This window comes from Oncorhynchus clarkii, chromosome 5, assembly GCF_045791955.1.
Source record: "Oncorhynchus clarkii lewisi isolate Uvic-CL-2024 chromosome 5, UVic_Ocla_1.0, whole genome shotgun sequence".
Lineage (NCBI taxonomy): Eukaryota > Metazoa > Chordata > Actinopteri > Salmoniformes > Salmonidae > Oncorhynchus > Oncorhynchus clarkii.
The window spans coordinates 31645879-31671184 of NC_092151.1; the positions used below are offsets into that span (position 1 = coordinate 31645879).

Sequence of the window (25306 nt, forward strand, 5' to 3'; positions counted from 1 at the left end):
TTGAAATAACTTTTACTTTTACAGTTTCACACAACAAAAAGTATTGTTTCTCCACTATTATGTGTTGCCATTTGAAGTAAAACACAGGGAATGTATTGTGTTAACAATGCATGCTAGAATAAGCTTGTACAATATCAAGCATGGAACTTGATTATTAATCATGTAAAAACATTGTAATGTTGGGTTACAAACGTATTAAGTTTATACTTCCAATGGGACTATCTGTTCTTGCACAGCCCAGTTTTATTCACATTAAGGCGCAGAGCTCTATGGGTAATCCAGTTGTCAGTAACTGCTGGCCCAGTCTGTCAGGAAATGGTACGGCGTCGCTTTCTTTAAATAATATTACAATGCTGAGATCTGATAAACGGGAGAGACTGCTCTCTTGCTATTCAGATACTGCGAGGGGAAAATACTTTAAACTGTTTATATGCAACCAAAGCAAAACAAATGTAACTTTGGATACTTCCTTAGCCAGACAGACCCGAATTATTGATGCCTAATAACGCTGACATTGTGTTGAACATCAGAACCATAGTGGTCCATACATTTTTTTAAATAAACAAATCACTAGAACTATAGAAAATGGACATTAGAAAGTAGTTCAATATTTCAGGCAAGCTGAAGACAGGCTATTGAAGTGAAACAAAATTTTAAAAAAACGTTACTTTTTCATTTGACTGATATAAATAGGATGAAAAAGTGAAACTCATCGTTAATATTTGGTTGCATATACAGCTACAGGCTAATATACGTTTTTCCTGACAATAGCTCACAGTTGACAACTTTGTAACACTTGTTAACACGTTATTTTACGTAATTGTCACCTACCATTGGCTTTAAATAAACAACACAACAAGGGAATACATTGTATCAGTGACAACAACTAAAGCTGACAACAAATCATTGATACAACTCACATATGAATGGAGAATGGCCGGGTGTAGGCTAATCCACGAGCGCGTGAGAAGCGGTCAGTCATGTAAACTTTCAGAAAATGTCTAGTGTGGCCAGGCGGGCGAGCACAGATTTACTTTAGGACCACTCCCACTGATCAGAGCCTCGCTTCACTCACGTCAATGCCCGGACTTCTGGTCAGCACAGTACATTGTGAAAGACAGCACAGTACATTGTAAAAGACAACCCAGGGATTTCTTTGAGATTTTGCAACTCAGGTGAATCGACAGCAATCATGTATGGTCGACAGGTATCAACCCAATGAATGAAAAGAAAGTCTAAAAAAGACAAGTATGAATGAGTTTGTTCTTTCCATAATCCATTCAGCATTATTCCATCGTAATATCATTGTAGAAACCCACAATGTTACATAGCTATTTATCATAAATAAAGGGCTTGTGTCTTTATAATCTCAGATGGAATGATGATGATGATGATCCCTGGGTTTTGGAAGAATCTCACTTCAGTTTTCACAGCCAACTGTGTATCACACCGCCCTCTTGAGGAAAATATTGCTACAACAATCATTATTTATTCCTCTATTGTGGTGTTGTAACTTGTGCACTCATTCTCAATCCTCGAGATCCTGTTTTGTTTATAACACATTTAGATCTTGTAACCAGTAATGTAATTCCAGAGTTAAAATAAGACATTCTAATGTATAAACATATTACTAATACTGTCACGCCCTGACCTTAGTTATCTTTGTTTTCTTTATTATTTTGGTTAGATCAGGGTGTGACGAGGGTGGTATGTGTGTTTTTCGTCTTGTATAGGGTTTTTTGTATTTCTATGGGGTTTTGGTATGTCTAGGTATATGTAGGTCTATGGTGGCCTGAATTGGTTCCGAATCAGACAGCTGTTTATCGTTGTCTCTGATTGGGATCCTATTTAGGTTGCAATGTTCCATTTTGGTTTTGTGGGTTATTGTCTATGTGTAGTTGCATATCAGCACTCGTGTCTTATAGCGTCATGTTCGTTTTGTTGTTTTATTAGTTTGTTTAGTGTTCTTCAGTGTTCTTCGTTTTAATAAAATAAGTATGTATTCATCTCACTCTGTGCCTTGGTCTTGTCATTATGACGAACGTGACAGAATAACCCACCAAACCAGGACCAAGCAGCGTGAAAGGGGAGGAACGGCGCTTTGAGGGAAAATGGACCTGGGACAAAATAGTGGACGGTAAAGGATCCTGGGCGTGGGAGAAGATTTTGGCAAGAGAGGATCGCCTACCATGGAGGCAGGTGGAAACTGCGCAGGAGGAACGGCGAAGTAAGAGAGAACAGCAACGACGTCGGGGAGGTAGGCCACAGATACACCAATAATTTTTTGGGGGGGGCACATGGAGCAGTCGGCGAAGTTGAGGGGTGAGTCTGAGATTGTCGAGGAGTTATTGAACAGATTGGAGGTGAGTGAACGGAGCGGAGATTATGAGACATTCGAGGAGTTGTTGATGAAATTGGAGGAGAATGAAGAGAGCAAGCTGTTGGTTTGGCGTAGTATGCACGGCATTCACCCTGAGGAGCGTGTTAGCAGTCCGATGCCACCTGTGTCAGTTCCTCGTACTCATCCTGAAACATGTGTTAAAGTTCCGGAACAATTGATGCCGGCTATACACACCAGGTCTCCAGTGTACCTTCACAACCCGGTGTGTTCTGTTCCTACTCCTCGAACTCTTCCTCCAGTGTGCCTCCAGGGTCCAGTACGCCCTGTTCCTTATCTCCCCACTCGCCCTGAGGTGCGTGTCCCCAGCCCGGTACCACCAGTGCCAGCACTACGCACCAGGCTTCCTGTGCGCCTCCAGAGCCCAGTACGCCCTGTTCCTCCACCCCGCACTCGCCCTGAGGTGCGTGTCACCAGCCTGGTACCACCAGTGCCGGCACCACGCATCAGGCCTACAGTGCGCCTCGGCAGTCCAGTACGCCCTGTTCCTCCTCCCCGCACTCGCCCTGAGGTGCGTGTCCCCAGCCCGGTACTACCAGTGCCAGCACCAGGCTTCCTGTGCGCCACCAGAGCCCAGTATGCCCTGTTCCTCCTCCCCGCACTCGCCCTGAGGTGCGTGTCACCAGCCCGGTACCACCAGTGCCAGCACCATGCACAAGGACTACAGTGCGCCTCCAGGGTCCAGTACGCCCTGTTCCTGCTCCTCACACTCGCCCTTAGGTGCGTGTCCCCAGCCCGGTACCACCAGTGCCAGCACCACGCACCATGCCTACAGTGCGCCTCGGCAGTCCAGAGCGTCCGGCGACAGTACCCAGTCCAGAGCGTCTGGCGACAGTACCCAGTCTAGAGCATCCGGCAACAGTACCCAGTCCAGAGCGTCCGGCGACAGTACCCAGTCCAGAGCGTCCGGCGACGGGCCACAGTCCGGTGCCTCCAACGACGTTCCCCAGCCCGGGGCGTCCAACGACGTTTCCCAGCCCGGTGCCTCCAACGACGTTCCCCAGCCCGGGGCATCCAGTGACGTTCCCCAGCCCGAGGCCTCCAGCGACGTTCCCCAGCCCGAGGCCTCCAGCGACGTTCCCCAGCACGGGGCCTCCAGCGACGGTCCCCAGACCAGAACATTCGGCGATGATCCACGCAGTGAGGGTCCCCAGCCCGGGGCCTATGGCGAGTTTATTTTGGTTAGGTCAGGGTGTGACGAGGGTGGTATGTGTGTTTTTGACTTGTCTAGGGTTTTTTGTATTTCTATGGGGTTTTGGTATGTCTAGGTATATGTAGGTCTATGGTGGCCTGAATTGGTTTCCAGTCAGAGACAGCTGTTTATCGTTGACTGATTGGGGATCCTATTTAGGATGCCATTTTCCATTTTGGTTTTGTGGGTTATTGTCTATGTGTAGTTGTATGTCAGCACTCGTGTCTTATAGCTTCACGTTCGTTTTGTTGTTTTGTTAGTTTGTTTAGTGTTCTTCATTTTAATAAAATAAGTATGTATTCATCTCACGCTGCGCCTTGGTCTTGTCATTATGACGAACGTGACAAATATAGAATATTATGATGTTGTGATGATGATATCCGGCAATTGTCCCCTTGTCAAATCTCTTATTTGATAGACAAATTAATAAATTGTATATTTGGGAACAGAGAAACAGAGAGGGCATAACAGGTGACTGCAGTGAAGGATAAATTACACATTCATAATTTCATACTGTAACAATGGCTGCCGCCTTCATGGAGACACACGACAGGCTTTTCATTTAAAATAACATATCACAGTACAAGACTATCATTGTCATGTGTTTGAGCTTTGGATATATATATTTTTCGCCGTATTCTGGTCAAGAATAGGCTAAGTCATTGGCGGTGCCTCAATGTTTATAGCCCTGTGCCGTATATGGACCAAGGGCAGATATTTCAATGTTGTTGTTGCTAAGAACAGAACAGGAATACGGTTTGAAATGTATGTGGTATTACATTGCCTACTGTTGGCCTACAAGCAGGTTAATATGTTTGTGAAAGTGTTGGAAGAAACCTTTTCAAATAGATTGTGGATATTTTTTATGAAAATCTACAAAAATAGAGGCAGTTTGTTTGGAATATATAATTATTGCTCAATATGTTCTGTAACCTATACATGTGCTATAGTACCAGTCCTGTGTAAGAACTTGACTATAGGATTTGGTGTATGGTAGGAAGTCTACAAAAACACTTGACTCATGACTCCAGACTCATGTCCTGCATTAGGAAAATGTATACAATTTCAGCTTGTTGACACCAGACTTAGAGGGGAGATACCCTAGATAACATTCTTTCCTCCAGAACTCCATGGAAGAACAAACACAGGCCACTTGTAAGAATCACATAACTCAGATCCTGTTCAATAAAACAAGCACAAACTCTCAGCTCGTTGTAGACTCCCCTCTACATGTAAGTAGACACAGGAGGCGGACTACAGTACATTGGCCATTCATCAAAGACGGCTAGGTAGACAAACACCCACATGCCTAGCATAGCAGCGTCCCAGACGATACAAACAGACTGCACGTACACATCGGCGTTCAAGGTGCGTCTCCTCTATAAACTTGTGGGGGGGGGGGGAGAATAACAGGAAACAATCCGGCGCTCTGTGTCATCCTCTTCTATCGCCAGTTCAGCGGTTTGACGCAGGTTTTCAGCACGGTGCCACTGGTTTCCATGTCGCCAGTCAGCAGCACGTCAGTCGGAGGGGGGAATTTGTGAAAGTGTCCATGCGCCAGCTCACAGGTTTCCTTTTGGATACTAGGGCAAGGCCGTGTGTTAGCAAATAGCTTTGGTGCATGACGTGGGAGATGGACAAGACGGGATCTGGAGGTCATACCGTGCATTTGTTATATCGTGTTGGCCTAAGGTTGTAGGTGTACATGTTGGCCTATCAAGCGTTTGTCGATACTCCCCATTTCTCCCTCCACTAGCCTCCACGGAGTTGTATGATGGCTGGTGGATGGAATGCATTGTAAAGTCCCCATGTCAATAACGGCTCAATCTGACATTTTTACTCTTAAATGTTTTATGTGATGTAGGCTACAATGTGAAAGGCTGATTGAACTGGCCAATTTTGGTATCCTAATACATGATGGTACACACAAGTTGTTTCCCTTATTTGTCCTACCTTCAAGCTAGGTACGGTCTTGACATTCTTAAACATTTTAAGATCTCCTTTATTTAAGGTAATATTTCTCCCTTGTATGATCTCAATTGATATTGTTGTATGATGATACCATGTATTTTTTCATATTTGTGCAAATGGCTGTGTTTCGAACTTTCTCCCTTTTAAAATTCTTTCTAAAACAGAAAATGTACACAATTCAGTGGATGTCATTCAACAAAAATGTACAAATAATATGTTGAAGGCGTTATCTGCATTTGGCACAGATGACTGAACTACCCACTTATTTGTGTGCCTCTGTGTCTGCAGGTATACTGACAGGGAGGCAAACAAGGTATGTACAATCAGTGGTGTAAAGTACTGAAGTAAAAATACTTTAAACTACTACAGTAGCTTTTTGGGGTATCTGTACTTTACTTGAATATTTATATTTTTGACTACTTTTACTTTTCCTTTTGTACATTCCAAAAGAAAATATTGTATTTCTTACTCCATACATTTTCCCTGACAACCAAAAGTACTCATTACATTTTGAATGCATAGCAGGACAGGAAAATAGCCAAATTCACCACTTATCAATAGAACATGCCATCATCCCTACTGCCTCTGTTCTGGCAGACTCACTAAACACAAATTCATCTTTTGTAAATAATGTCTGAGTGTTGGAGTGTGACCCTGGCTATCCGAAAAATGTAAAAACAGGAAAATGGTGCCATCTGCTTTGCTTAATATAAGGAATTCTAAATTATTTATATGTTTACTTTTGATACTTAAGTATATTTTAGCAATTACATTTACTTTTGATACTTAAGTATATTTAGAACCAAACACTTTTAGACTTTTACTCAAGTAGTATTTTACTGGCTGATTTTCACTTTTACTTGAGTCCCACTGATTAGTATTTGTATACACAGTGCCTTGCGAAAGTATTCGGCCCCCTTGAACTTTGCGACCTTTTGCCACATTTCAGGCTTCAAACATAAAGATATAAAACTGTATTTTTTTGTGAAGAATCAACAACAAGTGGGACACAATCATGAAGTGGAACGACATTTATTGGATATTTCAAACTTTTTTAACAAATCAAAAACGGAAAAATTGGGCGTGCAAAATTATTCAGCCCCCTTAAGTTAATACTTTGTAGCGCCACCTTTTGCTGCGATTACAGCTGTAAGTCGCTTGGGGTATGTCTATCAGTTTTGCACATCGAGAGACTGAAATTTTTTCCCATTCCTCCTTGCAAAACAGCTCGAGCTCAGTGAGGTTGGATGGAGAGCATTTGTGAACAGCAGTTTTCAGTTCTTTCCACAGATTCTCGATTGGATTCAGGTCTGGACTTTGACTTGGCCATTCTAACACCTGGATATGTTTATTTTTGAACCATTCCATTGTAGATTTTGCTTTATGTTTTGGATCATTGTCTTGTTTGAAGACAAATCTCCGTCCCAGTCTCAGGTCTTTTGCAGACTCCATCAGGTTTTCTTCCAGAATGGTCCTGTATTTGGCTCCATCCATCTTCCCATCAATTTTAACCATCTTCCCTGTCCCTGCTGAAGAAAAGCAGGCCCAAACCATGATGCTGCCACCACCATGTTTGACAGTGGGGATGGTGTGTTCAGCTGTGTTGCTTTTACGCCAAACATAACGTTTTGCATTGTTGCCAAAAAGTTCAATTTTGGTTTCATCTGACCAGAGCACCTTCTTCCACATGTTTGGTGTGTCTCCCAGGTGGCTTGTGGCAAACTTTAAACTACACTTTTTATGGATATCTTTAAGAAATGGCTTTCTTCTTGCCACTCTTCCATAAAGGCCAGATTTGTGCAATATACGACTGATTGTTGTCCTATGGACAGAGTCTCCCACCTCAGCTGTAGATCTCTGCAGTTCATCCAGAGTGATCATGGGCCTCTTGGCTGCATCTCTGATCAGTCTTCTCCTTGTATGAGCTGAAAGTTTAGAGGGACGGCCAGGTCTTGGTAGATTTGCAGTGGTCTGATACTCCTTCCATTTCAATATTATCGCTTGCACAGTGCTCCTTGGGATGTTTAAAGCTTGGGAAATCTTTTTGTATCCAAATCCGTCTTTAAACTTCTTCACAACAGTATCTCGGACCTGCCTGGTGTGTTCCTTGTTCTTCATGATGCTCTCTGCGCTTTTAACGGACCTCTGAGTCTATCACAGTGCAGGTGCATTTATACGGAGACTTGATTACACACAGGTGGATTGTATTTATCATCATTATTCATTTAGGTCAACATTGGATCATTCAGAGATCCTCACTGAACTTCTGGAGAGAGTTTGCTGCACTGAAAGTAAAGGGGCTGAATAATTTTGCACGCCCAATTTTTCAGTTTTTGATTTGTTAAAACAGTTAGAAATATCCAATAAATGTCGTTCCACTTTATGATTGTGTCCCACTTGTTGTTGATTCTTCACAAAAAAATACAGTTTTATATCTTTATGTTTGAAGCCTGAAATGTGGCAATAGGTCGCAAAGTTCAAGGGGGCCGAATACTTTCGCAAGTTACTGTATATATTTGAATTCTGCTTTGCCACTAAAATCATAATAAACATTGACTACTAAACTATTGTATTATTGTTATGCTGATTTAATAATACAAATAATAGGGGGAAACCCCAAAAGGTTATTCAAGGAACCATTAAAGTTTTTTTTTAAGAACTTAGAGGTTCCCCCAGTTTCAATGTCACGCCCTGACCATAGTTTACTTTGTATTTTCTATGTTTTGATTGGTCAGGGTGTGATCTGAGTGGGTATTCTATGTTTCATGTCTTGTTTGTCTATTTCTATGTTCAGCCTGATATGGTTCTCAGTCAGAGGCAGGTGTTCGTCATTGTCTCTGATTGGGAACCATATTTAGGTAGCCTGGGTTTCACTGTGTGTTTGTGGGTGATTGTTCCTGTCTATGTGTTTTTCACCAGATAGGCTGTTTAGGTTTTCGTTACGTCCGTTACGTTTTGTTTTGTAGTATTGTATTGGAGATTCGTGTTTCGTATTATTAATAAACATGGATCGTAAACCACACGCTGCATTTTGGTCCGACTCTCCTTCTCATCAAGAAGACCGTTACAGAATCACCCACCACCAACGGACCAAGCAGCGTGTCAACAGGCAGGAGCAGCGCGAGGAGAAGCGCAATAAGGATTTCTGGACATGGGAGGAAATCCTCGACGGGAGAGGACCCTGGGCTAAACCAGGGGAGTGTAGCCGCACTAAGGTGCAGCGGGAGAAGAAACAACAGGAACAGCCCAAGGAGGAGTACAGTATGGAGTATACTACTTGGGAGGAGATCGACAGGTGGGCGGCCGACCCAGGGAGAGTGCCGGAGCCCGCCTGGGATTCGCTGGAGCAGTGCGAGGAGGGTTACCGTAGAATGGAGGCGGTGAAAGCAGAGAGGCGCTGGTATGAGAAGGCAGCACGGCGACGCGGATGGAAGCCTGAGAGGCAGCCCCAAAAATTTCTTGGGGGGGGGCTAACAGGGAGTATGGCTATGCCAGGTAGGAGACCTGAGCAGACTCCCTGTGCTTACCGGGGGGCTAGAGAGACCGGACAGGCACCGTGTTATGCAGTGGTGCGCACGGTGTCTCCAGTGCGGGTGCATAGCCCGGTGCGGTATATTCCAGCTCCGCGTGTCTGCCGGGCTAGATTGAGCGTCGAGCCTAATGCCATGAAGCCGGCTCTACGCAGCTGGTCCCCAGTGCGTCTCCTTGGGCCGGCTTACATGGCACCAGCCTTGCGCTCGGTGTCTCCGGTTCGCCTGCATAGCCCAGTGCGGGCTATTCCACCTCGCCGCACTGGCAGGGCGACCGTGAGCATTCAACCAGGTAAGGTTGGGCAGGCTCGGTGCTCAAGAGCTCCAGTGCGCCTGCACGGTCCGGTTTTTCCAGTACCACCTCCACACCCCAGCCCTCCGGTAGCAGCTCCCCGCACCAGGCTTCCTGTGCGTGTCCTCGGCCCAGTACCACCAGTGCCAGCACCACGCATCAGGCCTACAGTGCGCCTCGCCTGTCCAGCGCTGCCAGAGCCTTCCTCCTCTCCAGCGCTGTCGGAGTCTCCCGCCTGTTTAGCGCTGTCAGAGCTTTCCGCCTCTACAGCGCTGCCGGAGTCTCCCGCCTGTTCAGAACTGCCAGTTAGCATAGAGCTGCCAGTTAGCATAGAGCTGCCAGTTAGCATAGAGCTGCCAGTTAGCAAGGAGCTGCCAGTCTGCAAGGAGCTGCCAGTCTGCAAGGAGCTGCCAGTCTGCATGGAGCTGCCAGTCTGCATGGAGCTGCCAGTCTGCATGGAGCTGCCAGTCTGCAAGGAGCCGCCAGAGCTGCCTGTCTGCAGGATGCCGCCAAAGCTGCCAGTCTGCAAGGAGCCGCCAGAGCTGCCAGTCTGCAAGGAGCCGCCAGAGCTGCCAGTTAGCATGGAGCAGCCAGGGCCGCCAGTCAGCATGGAGCAGCCAGGGCCGCCAGTCAGCATGGAGCAGCCAGGGCCGCCAGTCAGCATGGAGCAGCCAGGGCCGCCAGTCAGCATGGAGCAGCCAGGGCCGCCAGTCAGCATGGAGCAGCCAGTCAGCATGGAGCAGCCAGAGCAGCCAGTCAGCATGGAGCAGCCAGTCAGCATGGAGCAGCCAGAGCTGCCAGTCAGCATGGAGCAGCCAGTCAGCATGGAGCAGCCAGATCTGCCAGTCGACCAGACTCTTCCAGATCTGCCAGTCGACCAGATTCTCCCAGATCCGCCAGTCGACCAGATTCTCCCAGATCCGCCAGTCGACCAGATTCTCCCAGATCCGCCAGTCGACCAGATTCTCCCAGATCCGCCAGTCGACCAGATTCTCCCAGATCCGCCAGTCGACCAGATTCTCCCAGATCCGCCAGTCGACCAGATTCTCCCAGATCCGCCAGTCGACCAGATTCTCCCAGATCCGCCAGTCGACCAGATTCTCCCAGATCCGCCAGTCGACCAGATTCTCCCAGATCCGCCAGTCGACCAGATTCTCCCAGATCCGCCAGTCGACCAGATTCTCCCAGATCCGCCAGTCGACCAGATTCTCCCAGATCCGCCAGTCGACCAGATTCTCCCAGATCCGCCAGTCGACCAGATTCTCCCAGATCCGCCAGTCGACCAGATTCTCCCAGATCCGCCAGTCGACCAGATTCTCCCAGATCTGCTAGTCGACCAGGATCTGCTGAAACCGCCAGCCAGCCAGGTTCTGGTAGTTTCTACTACCTGCCTGGGCTTCCTCTCAGTGCTGGGCTTCCTCTCAGTGCTGAGCTTCTTCTCAGTGCTGAGCTTCTTCTCAGTGCTGAGCTTCTTCTCAGTGCTGAGCTTCCTCTCAGTGCTGAGCTACCTATCTGTCCCGAGTTACCTCTGTCCCGAGCTGTCCCTCTGTCCCATGTTATCATTGTGGTGGGTAACCTATTTAGGGACGTTTAGGAGGGGGATTAAAACTGTCATGGAGTGGGGTCCACGTCCAGCGCCAGAGCCGCCACCGCGGACAGATGCCCACCCAGACCCTCCCCTATAGGTTCAGGTTTTGCGGCCGGAGTCCGCACCTTGGGGGGGGGGGTACTGTCACGCCCTGACCATAGTTTACTTTGTATTTTCTATGTTTTGATTGGTCAGGGTGTGATCTGAGTGGGTATTCTATGTTTCATGTCTTGTTTGTCTATTTCTATGTTCAGCCTGATATGGTTCTCAGTCAGAGGCAGGTGTTCGTCATTGTCTCTGATTGGGAACCATATTTAGGTAGCCTGGGTTTCACTGTGTGTTTGTGGGTGATTGTTCCTGTCTATGTGTTTTTCACCAGATAGGCTGTTTAGGTTTTCGTTACGTCCGTTACGTTTTGTTTTGTAGTATTGTATTGGAGATTCGTGTTTCGTATTATTAATAAACATGGATCGTAAACCACACGCTGCATTTTGGTCCGACTCTCCTTCTCATCAAGAAGACCGTTACATTCAATTTGAAGAACCCCTAAAGGAGCCTTTTCTTTTTAGAGTACAATACTTCAGCCAACTTTATAACTCCGCCCATAGCTTCTGGACTTTATAGCATTCCCAGAAGGCATGGATTATTGAGTCGTTGTTAGTTTTACACTTAAGACATGCCTCTGCCGTTGTGCTGTAGAATTTGTGAATTTTGTTTTGTATAATATATTCTGTACATTTGTTTATACTGGATTAAAAGTACAATGTTAGCTGTAAATGTGTTAGTTATGTTCCAACATTCCTCCATCTTGTGCTGATATCAGTTATTTTTTAGTCTTGATTCCAATAGTTAATTTTTCTTTTCTAAGAGATTGTCTGTTGGATAGGCCCTCTGCAAGGTTTTGTATATCTTACCTATCATATGAATATCCTTTTCTGACTCAAATAGGATTCCTTCAAGACACAGCAGATCTGTTATGTGATGTAATGAGACATATCATGAGGTGTTAGAGAGTGGAATAAGATATGAACATACTCTATTTGCTTTTACAACTCTTGGTTACTATTGTACTTTTCCTGCTGTGGGAGAACTATACTATATCCTGAATGTCTGAATGATCGATATGGCCTGCTGCCATGTCTGTCAATGCATGACATTTAGCACCAAGCATAAAGGAGTCTAATCTCCATGCTTTCCCATATACTCCAGTGCCCATATGGCGACACATGAGCGTAGAGAGTGCTGCCGAGCCCAACCCAGGAAGGCATTGTACATGTAAGGTCAGGCGAAGTGTTGACAGCCCCCTCTTTTAATTACATGGAACTGAGATCAGCACTAATGGTAAGGATGTGTGTGTGAATATGTGTGTATATGTGTGTGTGTGTGCTATTCTGTGAGATTGTATCAACCTATTATTTATCCAATTGAGAAGGTCTCTTCTGTCAGATATTAAATAAATATGCAGTTGTTTGGTTAGGGTTTGAAGGTGATGTTTTAATGAGACAGAGGAACAGGTAGGGTTTTTAGAAAACCACACAGACACACACACACACACATAGACCTACAGTACTGTAAGTGTGGACAAGACATGGCAGGCAAACAGGAAGTGAACAGTAGACTCTCAGGAAGTTGTGACATTCTTCTAAATATGGCCGTATATGGGTGTCGGTTGTGGTTGGTGAACTGTAACAATAGATTATTGCTGGAGGAGAAGTACAGTGTTGAATTAAGGCATCGCTGTTCTTTAATGGCCTTTCATTATAACCAAGGTGACTCAGCAGATTGTTGCTTTTTTTCGGCATAAGATGGACATTTAGAAAAAAATAACCAAAAATAAATGTAGATCCAGTCATGTTTGCTTTTTACTTCAGGCCGTCGATAGCTTTGGCAACGTGTCCGAAGACTTCATCCACAGGCAGTTCAGAGTCGATCTGAGGAGAACAAGAGAAAGAAAGGCATGAAATTAGATTACAAAGGGGGTGGCATCGTCATTGCAAAGTGAAGAGTATTTTCTGAGCGAGAGAGTGTTAGACTTTTCAGAGAGATGTGAGATGAGACACTTGGGTGTACTGTCACATTGTATAATTTTTTTTACGTGCCGTTTAAAAATACAAATAAAATTATTCCACTGTGCTATACATGACAAACTTCCTCTGTCTTTTATCTCATGACAGTAGCCTATAGCTATTAGTTCCAGCCTCACCTTCCTGACGATGCCGCGGCTGGAGTAGAAGGCGATGACTGGCTCGGTGGCTTTGTAGTACAGGTCCAGGCGCTTCTTAATGGTCTCCTCATTGTCGTCAGCTCGGCCGCTGGTCTCACCGCGCTTCATCAGTCTCTTGACCATAGTCTCACCCTTGGCGTCAATGTACAGCAGCAGGCAGGGGGCTCCGATCTGTGAGAAGACAAACAAAATGGTGAACACAAAGGTATTTGAAATGATAAAGTCCTCTTAAGTGGGAGGTGATGGGAAAAATCTAAATATTTATTGAGAGAAGATCTATGGGAAATAGAGGAATATTGAGCTATTGGTGATTTATGAATGGACAGGAAGTTCATAAGTTCGTAAGTTCATGTATGGATCGTTCTACAGAAGTAGTGTAAAAATGTCAATTTAAATCCTATTTCTCCAAACTTTTAGCACACATGTCAGGTAGACATATATACTACTCACACACTTTGTTTGTATTGCATATCTGAAATATGTACCTGAATTCCTTACCACCCCACTAAATGTGTCACTGCTGAAACATAGTGGGAAAAGTTGCTATAAAGGGAGAACCATGCACAGCAGGGATCATTTTGATGAACATTCTATTACAGATTCATCTTCGATTCGCATACTAAATTAACAAAATAGTAAAAACATGATTTTTTTGCCTGATTTTCAAAACCTTTACATTTTATTTAGAGAAATATCAGCTCTATTGTTCCCTGTAAAATGTTCAATGTTGATTGAATTACTTATGCATAAAATATTTTTATGTTGTTAGATGTTTAAATGATCACTTTATCTTTATTTTGGTCAAATACCAGGCATTTCAGTGTCAAGTGTTTATTATTACTTTATTGTTGAATATTGAACAATTAAAACAAACGATATACTTGTAATGAAGCCGCTCAACAACTACTTCACATTTGTCATCTAACAGCCTCCCATCCAGTGTGACACACAGAAGCAACCAGGGTCAACGACCTGCTCAAGGGCACGTCAACAGATCTCCCACCAGCCCTCCAAGATCCCCCCCCCCCCCCCACAGTTCCCCAAGAGCGGAACCATCCATTCCCCACCCCCGAGACCCCCCCCCCAATGCACCAACAACCAACAAAGTGAACAAAAGAGAAAAAAGACAAAGGAAAACAGAAAACAATGCAAAAAACAAAAGACATCAAGGACAACAAAAAACCATAACAGCAAGGCCAATCAAAAATGTTTGAGTGCATGCGCATTTTTTATTTTACCTTTATTTAACCAGTCAGTTAAGAACAAATTCTTATTTTCAACGACAGCCTGTTCAGGGGCAGAATGACAGATTTGTACCTTGTCAGCTCGGGTATTTGAACTTGCAACCTTCCGGTTAATAGTCCAACACTCTAACCACTAGGCTACCCTGCCGCCCCAGGGTGCATTTGAATGAGAGTGTGTGTATATTGCATGTGTACAAACACCTGCACCTCATCAGCCTCAGGCAAACCAGCATTAACTGTAACAACACTGCCCCTCAGTGTCATTCAAACTTACTTTTTGTTAATTTTGACTTATTTTGACTTATTTTGACTTTTTCGTTTTTACTTTTACTGTCAAGTGTTAGTCATAGGTAGGTCTTTATGTGGTCTTGAGTGGTCTCAAGACCAAGACCACTAGATCAAGAGTCCAAGAGCCCTTTCTTCAATTGTTAGAAACTCAAGTAAAGTAAACTTAAGTAGGGTACAGTACAGTTTAGCAGAGCACAGTAGAGTACAGTACAGCAGAGTAGGTTACAGTACAGCACAGTATAATAGAGCACAGAGTATAGTTTAGTACAGTAAAGTAAAGTAAAGCACATTATAGACGTCTATGTTTTGGCCAAATAGATGTCAATGTTTGGGATCTTGGAGGATTGGAGCCCCCCCTGCTGGCTATGCATTTCAATACTCTACACTTTTTCCTGAAGTTTGCACTTGTCCACTACCCACATGGTGGTCCTCTGTAGCTCAGTTGGTAGAGCATGGCGCATGCAACTTTAGATTGGAGATGCTGCTGGTGCTGTCACAGACTCCATGCTGGCACAGATACAAAGATGAGACCTCTGTTGTTTCAGTTGTGACAATTTTGACAAATTTTGTTCTTTAAAAAATCACCATTGCTAACATATGGCTGGCTGTCTTTCATGTGGGCATCCCAGCAAACATATATTTTAGTCTCAAAACCGTAAGTTTACATATTTCTTGATGTATTCGGATGTTCGGTAGTGACACTTCTCCAAAATACATTAAGATTTGCAGACAGACTACTCAAAATGTGGCCATAGTGGAGAGGTGATATTTGTAGGGGTGGGGCTTAAGGCACATTCATTCTACAGTCTTTTAAAGTGTGTGATTTGGTAGTTTGTTTATTTGGATCCCCATTAACTTTTGCAGAAGCAGCAGCTACTCTTCCTGGGGTCCATGAAAAAAACACAAAACATGACAAGTAACAAAACACACATTTAAAATACAATGATATACAACCAACGCAACAACAAAAATTATACAAACATTACAACTAAAAAATAATGTGTGTGTTAGAGTGTCTGTGTGTGGGTGTGTTTGTGTGTGTCCCCTTACAGTCCCCACCATTCCATGAGTTGTCTTTTAATCAGTTTTTTAAAGGTAATTTTGCTGTTTGCCTGAGTGATTGGAGCTGGAAGGGAGTTCCATGAGATCAAGGCTCTATATAAAACTGTCCGTTGCTGTGAATTCGTTTTGGACTTGGGGACTGTGAAGAGACCCCCGTTGGGATGCCTTGTGGGGTATGTATTGGTGTCTGAGCTGAAAGTTATTTGATTCTGCAGACAATCTGGAATTCTCATCACAGTAATACTTCTCATAAAAACTAGAAGAGAAGCGGTTCATATTTCATCCATCCTCAACTAGGAAAGACTGGCATGCATGTTGTTGATGTTAGTTCTGTATGTGCAATTAAGGTCAAGGCGTGTTGCTCTGTTTTGAGACAGCTGCAGCTTTGCTATGTCTTTCTTTGCTGCACTTGACCATATTACCGGACAGTAGTCAAGATGAGATTAGAGCCTGAACAACTCGTACAATTGATGTTTGTGTCAAAAACACAGAACATCTTTTTATAACAGATATACCTCTCCCCATCTTCACAACAACTTTGTCAATATGACTTGACCATGATAATTGACCATCCAATGTTATACCTAGCAGTTTAACTTTTTAAACTCTCTCAATGGTCACACCCTTTATGTAGAACTCCAGTTAAGGTCAAAAGTGGGGACAGCATTTTTCAGAGAAAGATATTTAAAAAAAAATAAACACAACTAATAATTAGATCAGTATCTTTGAATGTAATAATACAACAACTCAAGATGTTCTATTTAAATAAGTGTAAAAAAAATATATACACAAATCATGAATTGCTTTATTTTCAAACATGAAGTTTAGGAATCAGGGTTTGGGACAGCCACCTCCAAATAGAAATAGGTGTATAAACAATGCCTTGTATATATTAATTAAAAAATACAGTGGCAAAGAAAAGTATGTGAACCCTTTGGAAATACCAGGATTTCTGCATAAATTGGTCATAAAATTTGATCTGATATCCATCTTGGTCACAACAATAGACAAGCACAGTCTGCTTAAACTAAAAACACAAACAATTATAAATGTTCATGTCTTTATTGAACACACCATGTAAACATTCACAGTGCAGGGAGGGAAAAATACGTGAACCCTTGGATTTAATAACTGGTTGACCATTGGCAGCATTAACCTCAACCAAATGTTTTCTGTATTTGCAGATCAGACCTGCGGTCAGGAGTAATTTCGGACCATTCCTCTTTACAAAACTGTTTCAGTTCAGCAATATTCTTGGGATGTCTGGTGTGAACTGCCCTCTTGAGGTCATGCCACAGCATTTCAAATCAGCTTGAGGTCAGGAGTCTGACTGGACCACTCCAGAAGATGTATTTTCTTCTGTTAAAGCCATTCTGTTGTTGATTTACTTCTATGTTTTGGGTCGTTGCCCTGTTGCAACCCCCAATTTCTGTTCAGCTTCAATTGGCGGACAGATAGCCTAACATTCTCCTGCAAAATGTCTTGATAAACTTGGGAATTAATTTTTCCGTCGACAGAAAGCTGTCCAGGCCCTGAGGTAGCAAGCAGCCCCAAACCATGTTGCTCCCTCCACCATACTTTACAGTTGGAATGAGGTTTTGATATTGGTGTGCTGTGCCTTTTTTCTCCACACATAGTGTTGTGTGTTCCTTATAAACCACTCAACTGTAGTTGAATCTGTCCACAGAATATTTTTCCAGTAGCGCTGTGGAACATCCAGGTGCAGCAATGGTTTTTTTGGACAGCAGTGGCTTCTTGAACACAATGTCCTCCCATGAACACAATTCTAGTTTAATGTTTTATGTATCGTAGATTCTTCAACAGAGATGTTAGCATGTTCCAGAGATTTCTGTTAGTCTTTAACTGACACTCTAGGATTCTTCTTAACCTCATTGAGCATTCTGTGCTGTGCTCTTGCATTGATCTTTGCAGGACAGCCACTCCTAGGAAGAGTAGCAACAGTGCTGAACTTTTTCCATTTATAGACAATTTGTCTTACTGTGGACTGATGAACATCAAGGCTTTTAGAGATACTTTTGTAACCCTTTCCAGCTTTATGCGAGTCAACAATTCTTAATCTTAGGTCTTCTGAGATCTCTTTTGTTCGAGGCATGGTTCACATCATTTACTGTGCTTGAGGCATAATAAATAAATAATTGAAAAAATCTAAATCCGTCTGTTTAAGATAGAGATATCTGTTTTGCATGGGCTACGTCTCATCCACCACATCCGCCAATGTTTGCCTTCAACATCAGCGGTGGAAGGTGGCCCTAGCTACAGAGTTGTTTGTCAGACCAGGAGACATCCCGATAATGGAAAATGAAACATAGATCAATGATGGCTAGAAGATCGGTGACATCGACCGCCGAGCACCGCCCGAACAAGGAGATTCATCGACTGTCGTGACAGTAACCGGGTACTGGGCTGAACATTTTATTTGAGTGAATTTTACACAGCATTTCCACATCAAAGGTATACAAGTAATTCCATGATAAATTCTTAGTATGTTTGTAGCTTATTTCTCTGAGATGTAGGACAGGCACTTCAAAACATACTTCATTTTGATTGATTTTTGGCAGGTTTTTTCCATGTATTAATCTGTGAATAAACACTTTTTTTTGTGGGCTAATAGCAGTAAAGTCAAATTCAATGTTTCATCAAATCATTTTGTAATATATTTTCTTAAAATTCAAAATCAAATAGCTAAATTATCCTTAGTATGACCATCCTAAAACAATTCTGTGTTAGCTTAGGGAGATACAATACGCATTTCTTTGGTAAAAAAAAGACAGGTGCTGCTGATAATACTGCCATCGTCGTCGATGCAGAGGACATGTATGTGCATGTGTAGCTCATGTATCAGATGGTGTCTGGCCAAAAATATTAAGGCATGTCATACTCTTTTTGGCCAGACAGTATCAGATACATGGGCTACATATTGTAAGGCAGGCAGAAGGGCACTATTTCGCTCGATCGAATGCTTTCTCTGGTGAGCCACTTGCGAATTGAAGGAAAGTTGGCAGGTGCACAGTGCACTGTTCGCATGCTGGAATTATTTTGGATGAACATACTAAGGTAACCAGTTTTTTAAAAGGGATTTTTTTTGGACAATCAGATGAAAACATCATGACTGGTTGTGTTCATGGCACATTAAAAGGTAATACATTTTTACAGATAAATTACATGTCTTTACTATAAATCCCATAACACCTTTTTGAGAAGGGACGGGGAGGAGGGGTGGCCTCAGACTGGCCTCTGCCTGGGACCTCCAAATCACAAAGTCCGCCCATGGGAACAGTAAGGATTTTCTAAATGTGAATCCATGTTCCTGTCTCCTCTTACCTTCTTCTCGAACTCCTCGCCTTGTTTGACCTCACGGGGGTAGCCATCAATAAGGAAGCCCTTGGACACATCAACCTTAGCGATCATGGCATCCTTGATCATGTCCAAGACTGTGTCCTATAGGAGGAAAGCACGTGTACTATTTATTGACATGAAACACACTCACCCTCACAGAAAGATGTTTGAACAGTTTTACTTCTGTGTTGATAAATAACTATGAACACAATAACACCCCTATAACAATTGGTATTTACCTGATTTATTGGTGCTTATTGCAAGAAGTTCAGCAGAAATTAATTGACGTGCTGTTACGCAGTAAGTGCTTTGTGGATATGATTCTAAAAGCTGTCCAATGCAGCCACTCACCAGGGGTACGAGCTCTCCCTTCTGCATGATGGCCTGGAGGGTCTTGCCCCTCTCAGAGCCGGAGGCCACCTCAGCTCGCAGCAGGTCCCCGGAGGACAGGTGGGTGTAGCCATACTTGGCCACCACCTTCTCACACTGGGTGCCCTTGCCAGAGCCAGGCCCGCCTTGGGGACACATACAAAAAGGACAGGCGAGGGGTTAGTGGTGTTTGGTCGGTTGGTGAATCCCATCTAGCCATAACCTTAGTGGTGGTTGGTGAATCCCATCTAGCCATAACCTTAATGGTAGTTGGGGAATCCCATCTAGCCATAACCTTACTGGTGGTTGGGGAATCCCATCTAGCCATAACCTTACTGGTGGTTGGTGAATTCCATCGTGCCATAACCTTAGTGATGGTTGGTAAATTTCATCAAGCCATAACCTTAGTGATGGTTGGAAGTGTATGACACAGGGCTGTTGTATGTATTTACTGTATACTTTAGTGCATTCCTTCAAGAGAAGTGTTGTCTACACATCTAATGTTTTATTTTATTTTACATTTATTTAACTCGGCAAGTCAGTTAAGAACAAATTCGTATTTACAGTGATGGCCTACGAATATCATTTAGCATTTAGAACATGTACACATAGAACATAGAACGTGCACACATGTTGTATTGTGTTGCCTGATGGTGTTGATTCTGATTTTGTGTGGAGTTTCACAAAATTAGAGGAAAAATCTATTTCACTCACCCACAACAAAAATGATCTTGGCGTCCTTGATTTTGTCTAGAAGGAACAGAGACAACAGAGCAACATGTGAGTCTTGGTAGTTCTAGAAACAACTTTAGACGTTTAGGTTACTCATTAACCATGCAGCTTGCTAAGAGTAAACCAAGTAATAAAAATGTTTTAAACGTGACAGTGTAATAAACCATCATCAGAATTGACAATTCGTCCAGAGCAGCTGGCTGAGCAACCCATCTTGACACGGAACCTCACTGCACTGCACTGGAGCTAGCGTGCCATGCTCTACTCTGCCTAATTAGACTACAATGGAGTTACCTTGGCAACTACAACCAACCACAATGCTTTGTGACCACATAGAAGATGACCCACAAGCAGTGCAAATATATCTCTCAATGGAAAAAACGTATCAGTCACTGATAAGTAGTAGCTATAAGAAGTTGCTAAGAAATCCATGTTGCCTCATCGATTAATCAACAACAATAGAACTCATATAAACTTTTTTCCCATGTGAGTGTTGTGTTAACTGTGAATGTACAGTATGTTCCTTTCAGCTGTTGCAATATCAAAAATAACTAGCAAAGATCACCATAGCCTAAGGATGCACTTCCACCATGAAAACAGTCTTATGTAAAAGGCTGACCAACATAAAATGATTTCTCATAATTACCTGCCATCTTGATCTGTTATGTAAGGTTTGTTCCTCTTAACTGAAATAGAAGACAGAGCATACAGATGTTAGCTTGTACATTCAGAGCTAGTATCACATTTCAACTGCAACTATGCAAATATTTTGGAAAAACAATCTCACTTTCTTATTTAAAATAGTCACCCATATCATTTCAAAGAGAACTAAAGACGGTAATATTGGTCAGTAGTTTATCTTAGTATACTTACGAATCTCTGTCAAAAGTTAATTACTGCAAATTACATAATCTAATCTGAAAACATTCATATTCATTATATTGTAGTAAAGCCTATACTCTTTCAAGCAAAAGAGAAAATGTGTAAGTGAGAATAACCACTTACGCCTGAAATTGCTACTTTCTTATAATGTACAGTCCATTCGGAAAGTGTTCATACCCCTTGACTTTTCCACATTTTGTTACATTACAGCCTTATTCTAAAATGTATTAAATACATGTTTTTACTCATCAATCTACACACAACACACCATAATGACAAAGCGAAAACAGGTTTTTGGAAATATTTGCAAATGTATTACAAATTAAAAACAGAAATACCTTATTTACATAAGTATTCAGACCCTTTTCTATGAGACTCGAAATTAAGCTCAGGTTCATCCTGTTTACATTGATCATCCTTGAGATATTTCTACAACTTGATTGGATTCCACCTGTGGTAAATTAAATCAACTGGACAAGATTTGGAATGGCACACACCTATCTATATAAGGTCCCACAGTTGACAGTACATGTCAGAGCAAAAACCAAGCCATGGAATTGTCTGTAGAGTTCCGAGACAGGATTGTGTCGAGGCACAGATCTGGGGAAGGGTACCAAAAAATGTCTGCAGCATTGAAGGTCCCCAAGAACACAGTGGCCTCCATCATTCTTAAATGGAAGAAGTTTGGAACCACCTAGACTCTTCCTAGAGCTTGCCACCCGGCCAAACTGAGCAATCGTGAGAGAAGGACCTTGGTCAGGGAGGTGACCAAGAACCCGATGGTCACTATGACAGAGCTCCAGAGCTCCTCTGTGGAGAAGGGAGAACCTTCCAGAAGAACAACCATCTCTGCAGCACTCGACTAATCAGGCCTTCAGACGGAAGCCACTCCTCAGTAAAAGGCACATGACAGCCCGCTTGAAGTTTGCCAAAGGCACCTAAAATACTCTCAGACCATTAGAAATAAGATTCTCTGGTCTGATGAAACCAAGATTGAACTCTTTGGCCTGAATGCCAAGCATCACATCTGGAGAAAACCTGGCAGAATCCCTACGGTGAAGCATGGTGGTGGCAGCATCCTGCTGTGGGGATGTTTTTCAGCAGCAGGGACTAGGAGACTAGTCAGGATCAAGGAAAAGATGAACGGAGCAAAGTACAGAGATCATTGATGAAAACCTGCTCCAGAGCGCTCAGGACCTCAGACTGGTAAGAAGATTCACCTTCCAACAGACCTGACCTGAAGCACACAGCCAAGACAAAGCAGGAGTGGCTTCGGGACAAGTTTCTGAATGTCTTTGAGTGGCCCAGCCAGAACCTGGATTTGAACCCGATCTAACATCTCTGGAGAGACCTGAAAATAGCTGTGCAGCAACACCCATCCAACCTGACAGAGCTGAGAGGATCTACCCTACTCTATCTTCCTTTTTCTGAAGGCTCAGTAGTCCAGGTCCAGGGTTTTATGTAGGGGCTGTTGACCCTGTGGTCTTTGTAAATGTCACCCAGGCATCTGAGTCTGTGCTGTGCCCTTTTGGGACTCCCTTCCTGGCCTATTATGGTGCTCTCATCAGGGTCTCCAGCCTGCTTGGAATGCCAAACACTCACAGCCTCCAGTCAGGGGAGGACCAGACATGTCCAAGGCAGCTGGGGTTACCGTTATGAAGTATGATTGATTTGACATGAGGTGTAACATGTGTGTTATATTGTGTTACGCTGCACAATGTTGACCACATACATTGACCTTTACGTTGACTGTACATTTTTTGTGCACCTCTCTTTCCCCAGCTATAAAAATACCCTGTCAGTCCCCCGTGCAGTTGTTTCCAGATACCATGTCAACTATTCCCAGAAAGCACATGGAATGCTGTATTGCACTTGCAGCTGGGAAAGCCAATGAAAGTGTAGCATAGAGTATTTCGCAATAAGCACATAATCCGTCATTACATCTGCAGTGTTCCCTGCTCGCCTTTGTGCAAAGCAGGTGGTGTACTGTATTGTATGTGGTCCTCCTGTGGTACTGCTACTTTAATAGTGGTGATATGCCTTTAAGGGAAAGCAGTGAAACTCTTTGACATCATCAGCCCAGTCTGAGTTATGATATTCTGTAGTCTGAGAGGGCGAGAGAGAGAGAGAGAGAGAGAGAGAGGTCTACTGTAGCTTGTTGTGTGTGTGTGTGTGTGTGTGTGTGTGTGTGTGTGTGTGTGTGTGTGTGTGTGTGTGTGTGTGTGTGTGTGTGTGTGTGTGTGTGTGTGTGTGTGTGTGTGTGTGTGTGTGTGTGTGTGTGTGTGTGTGTGTGTGTGTGTGTGTGTGTGTGTGTTCCAGGCTGTAGGGCTTCACTGTTTTGGAGCTGCACCATTAACTGAGAAGAATCAATAGAATCAGAATGCAAAATGCTGTAAATAGAGCCATATTGCAAAGCAGGTAGGCCGATGTCTGAATGCAAAAATAACATGAGGGGAGAAGCAACAGGACAGGCACAGGAACATGTAGGAAATTCCAGTTGAACTTCATGACAGCTCAATAAAAGATGAGCGAGTCAAAATCCAGCCAAGTCTGTTCTTTTTATCTCCTTCTGTGCATGCAGCCTAGGCATGCTCTTGTCAGTCACTGGGATTTATAAATACTGTGCGATGGTCTAGTCCATTCACAGCCATGGTGGATGACACATAGAATGACACACGCTTCCTTTGGCTGTCAGCTTTCCATAGCCTCTAAATGAATTGCATCAGAGAAGCAGTTACAGCTAAGGTCAGGCGCCAATGCAAATGCTTCTCTCTCTCTCTCTCTCTCTCTCTCTCTCTCTCTCTCCAGCCAGTCAAGCAGCCCTGCTCACTATTCCCTCACAAGCCTCTCTCTGTGTTCCTGCAGCACAACAAGCCCACAAGCCATACTTCCTGCACTCTCTCTTCTTCTGCACTGCTGCCATTGTGTGTCTGTACTGTACTGACCTCTCTGTAACGGTGCAGATCTGTCCACCAGTGTCACTGTCCCTGTATCCTGTGTGTGTCTGAGCAGTGTCCCTGATGCACGGTGGCCCTCCCTCTCCTTCCTCCTTCTTTTTATAGCGCAGCTCAGCCTGCTCAGACACCAGTGCATTCTGGGAAAAGAGGGAGAGTGAGGGAGGGTGAGAGACAGGAGGAGAGGGAGGGGGAGGGTTTGCAGGCAGTGTGCTGCTCTAAGGATTAATTATTGTTGTGTTGTGTGTTCGATCCGCGGCTGCTCCCTTTGCATTTAAATTTTACGCCCTGCTTCATTAAGGAGAGGTTGTGTAATCGAGGGGAAGAGAGAGAGTGCTAGGGAGACACCAAGCTAATGAGGAAGTCAGTTAAGAGGGGGATTATCAACCTACTGCAGATTGAGATGTAGTTCCTTTAATATGGACTGAACCAACTGCTGGGGAGGTCAGTAGGGAAACACACAGCTACTGTACAAAGGACCCCACTGAGCACAAACTGGTTGAATCAAAGTTGTTTCAATGTCATTTGTCAATGTATTCTGACGTGGAATCTACATGGAAAATACATTGGATTTGAAAAAAGTAATCAATTGTTGTTTTGGGGGTAAAATTTCAACCTCAGGATTATGTCATCATTGTAACCAATTTTCAGCATAGACAAACCGTGTATAAAATGTGTTGAATTTGTACTTTTGAAACAATGTCCTTAATTCAACATTATATACAATATATATATATATTTGTTTTTAACAATAGGCTGGTGTAACGAACCTCGTCCTCCTCTTCTGAGGAGGAGAAGCGAGAAGGATCGGAGGACCAAAACAAAGCGTGGTAAGTGTCCATAATGTTTATTTTAAAACATAAACTGAACACTACGAAATACAAAACAATAAACGTGAAATGAACGAAACAGTCCCGGGTGGCGACAAACACTGACACGGAAGACAAACACCCACAAACCAAAAGTGAAACCCAGGCTACCTAAGTATGATTCTCAATCAGAGACAACTAACGACACCTGCCTCTGATTGAGAACCATACTAGACCGAACACAAAAACCAACATAGAAAAACAAACATAGACTGCCCACCCCAACTAACGCCCTGACCATACTAAAACAAAGAATAAAATAACAGAACTATGGTCAGAACGTGACAGCTGGGCACCACCTCCTACTGGAGATTTGATCTACAGCTGATCATTTAGTCTCCCATTCAGGGTTTT

General features: G+C 43.5%; 2 protein-coding genes across 2 annotated transcripts in view; both read right to left on the reverse strand.

Annotated features, from left to right (window-relative positions):
* Positions 1 to 1107, reverse strand: part of LOC139408665 (endoglin-like) — a 58865-nt gene extending 57758 nt beyond the window's left edge. Inside the window, exon 1 of the mRNA XM_071152843.1 lies at positions 921 to 1107. The gene's annotated coding sequence lies outside the window, so the exon portion shown is untranslated. The remainder of the gene's footprint in view (positions 1 to 920) is intronic.
* Positions 1108 to 12685: 11578 nt separating this feature from the next.
* On the reverse strand, positions 12686 to 24189 carry LOC139408646 (adenylate kinase isoenzyme 1-like). Its single transcript, XM_071152799.1, has 7 exons — positions 24075 to 24189; positions 20894 to 20933; positions 20230 to 20265; positions 19498 to 19661; positions 19132 to 19248; positions 13175 to 13366; positions 12686 to 12902 (listed from the first exon to the last, which is right to left on the reverse strand). The coding sequence occupies exons 2-7, from the start codon at positions 20898 to 20900 to the stop codon at positions 12834 to 12836; spliced, it is 585 nt and encodes a 194-aa protein (XP_071008900.1). The 5' UTR covers positions 20901 to 20933; positions 24075 to 24189; the 3' UTR covers positions 12686 to 12833.
* Positions 24190 to 25306: the final 1117 nt, after the last annotated feature.

Bases quoted from the DNA above. Each gene is read 5' to 3' on its own strand.
- LOC139408646 (XM_071152799.1), bottom strand. The intron at 19,249-19,497 runs GTGAGTGGCTGC...TTCCTCCTATAG, and splicing joins AGGGAGAGCTCGTACCCCTG to GACACAGTCTTGGACATGAT. The intron at 12,903-13,174 runs GTGAGGCTGGAA...TGTTCTCCTCAG, and splicing joins GCCGCGGCATCGTCAGGAAG to ATCGACTCTGAACTGCCTGT.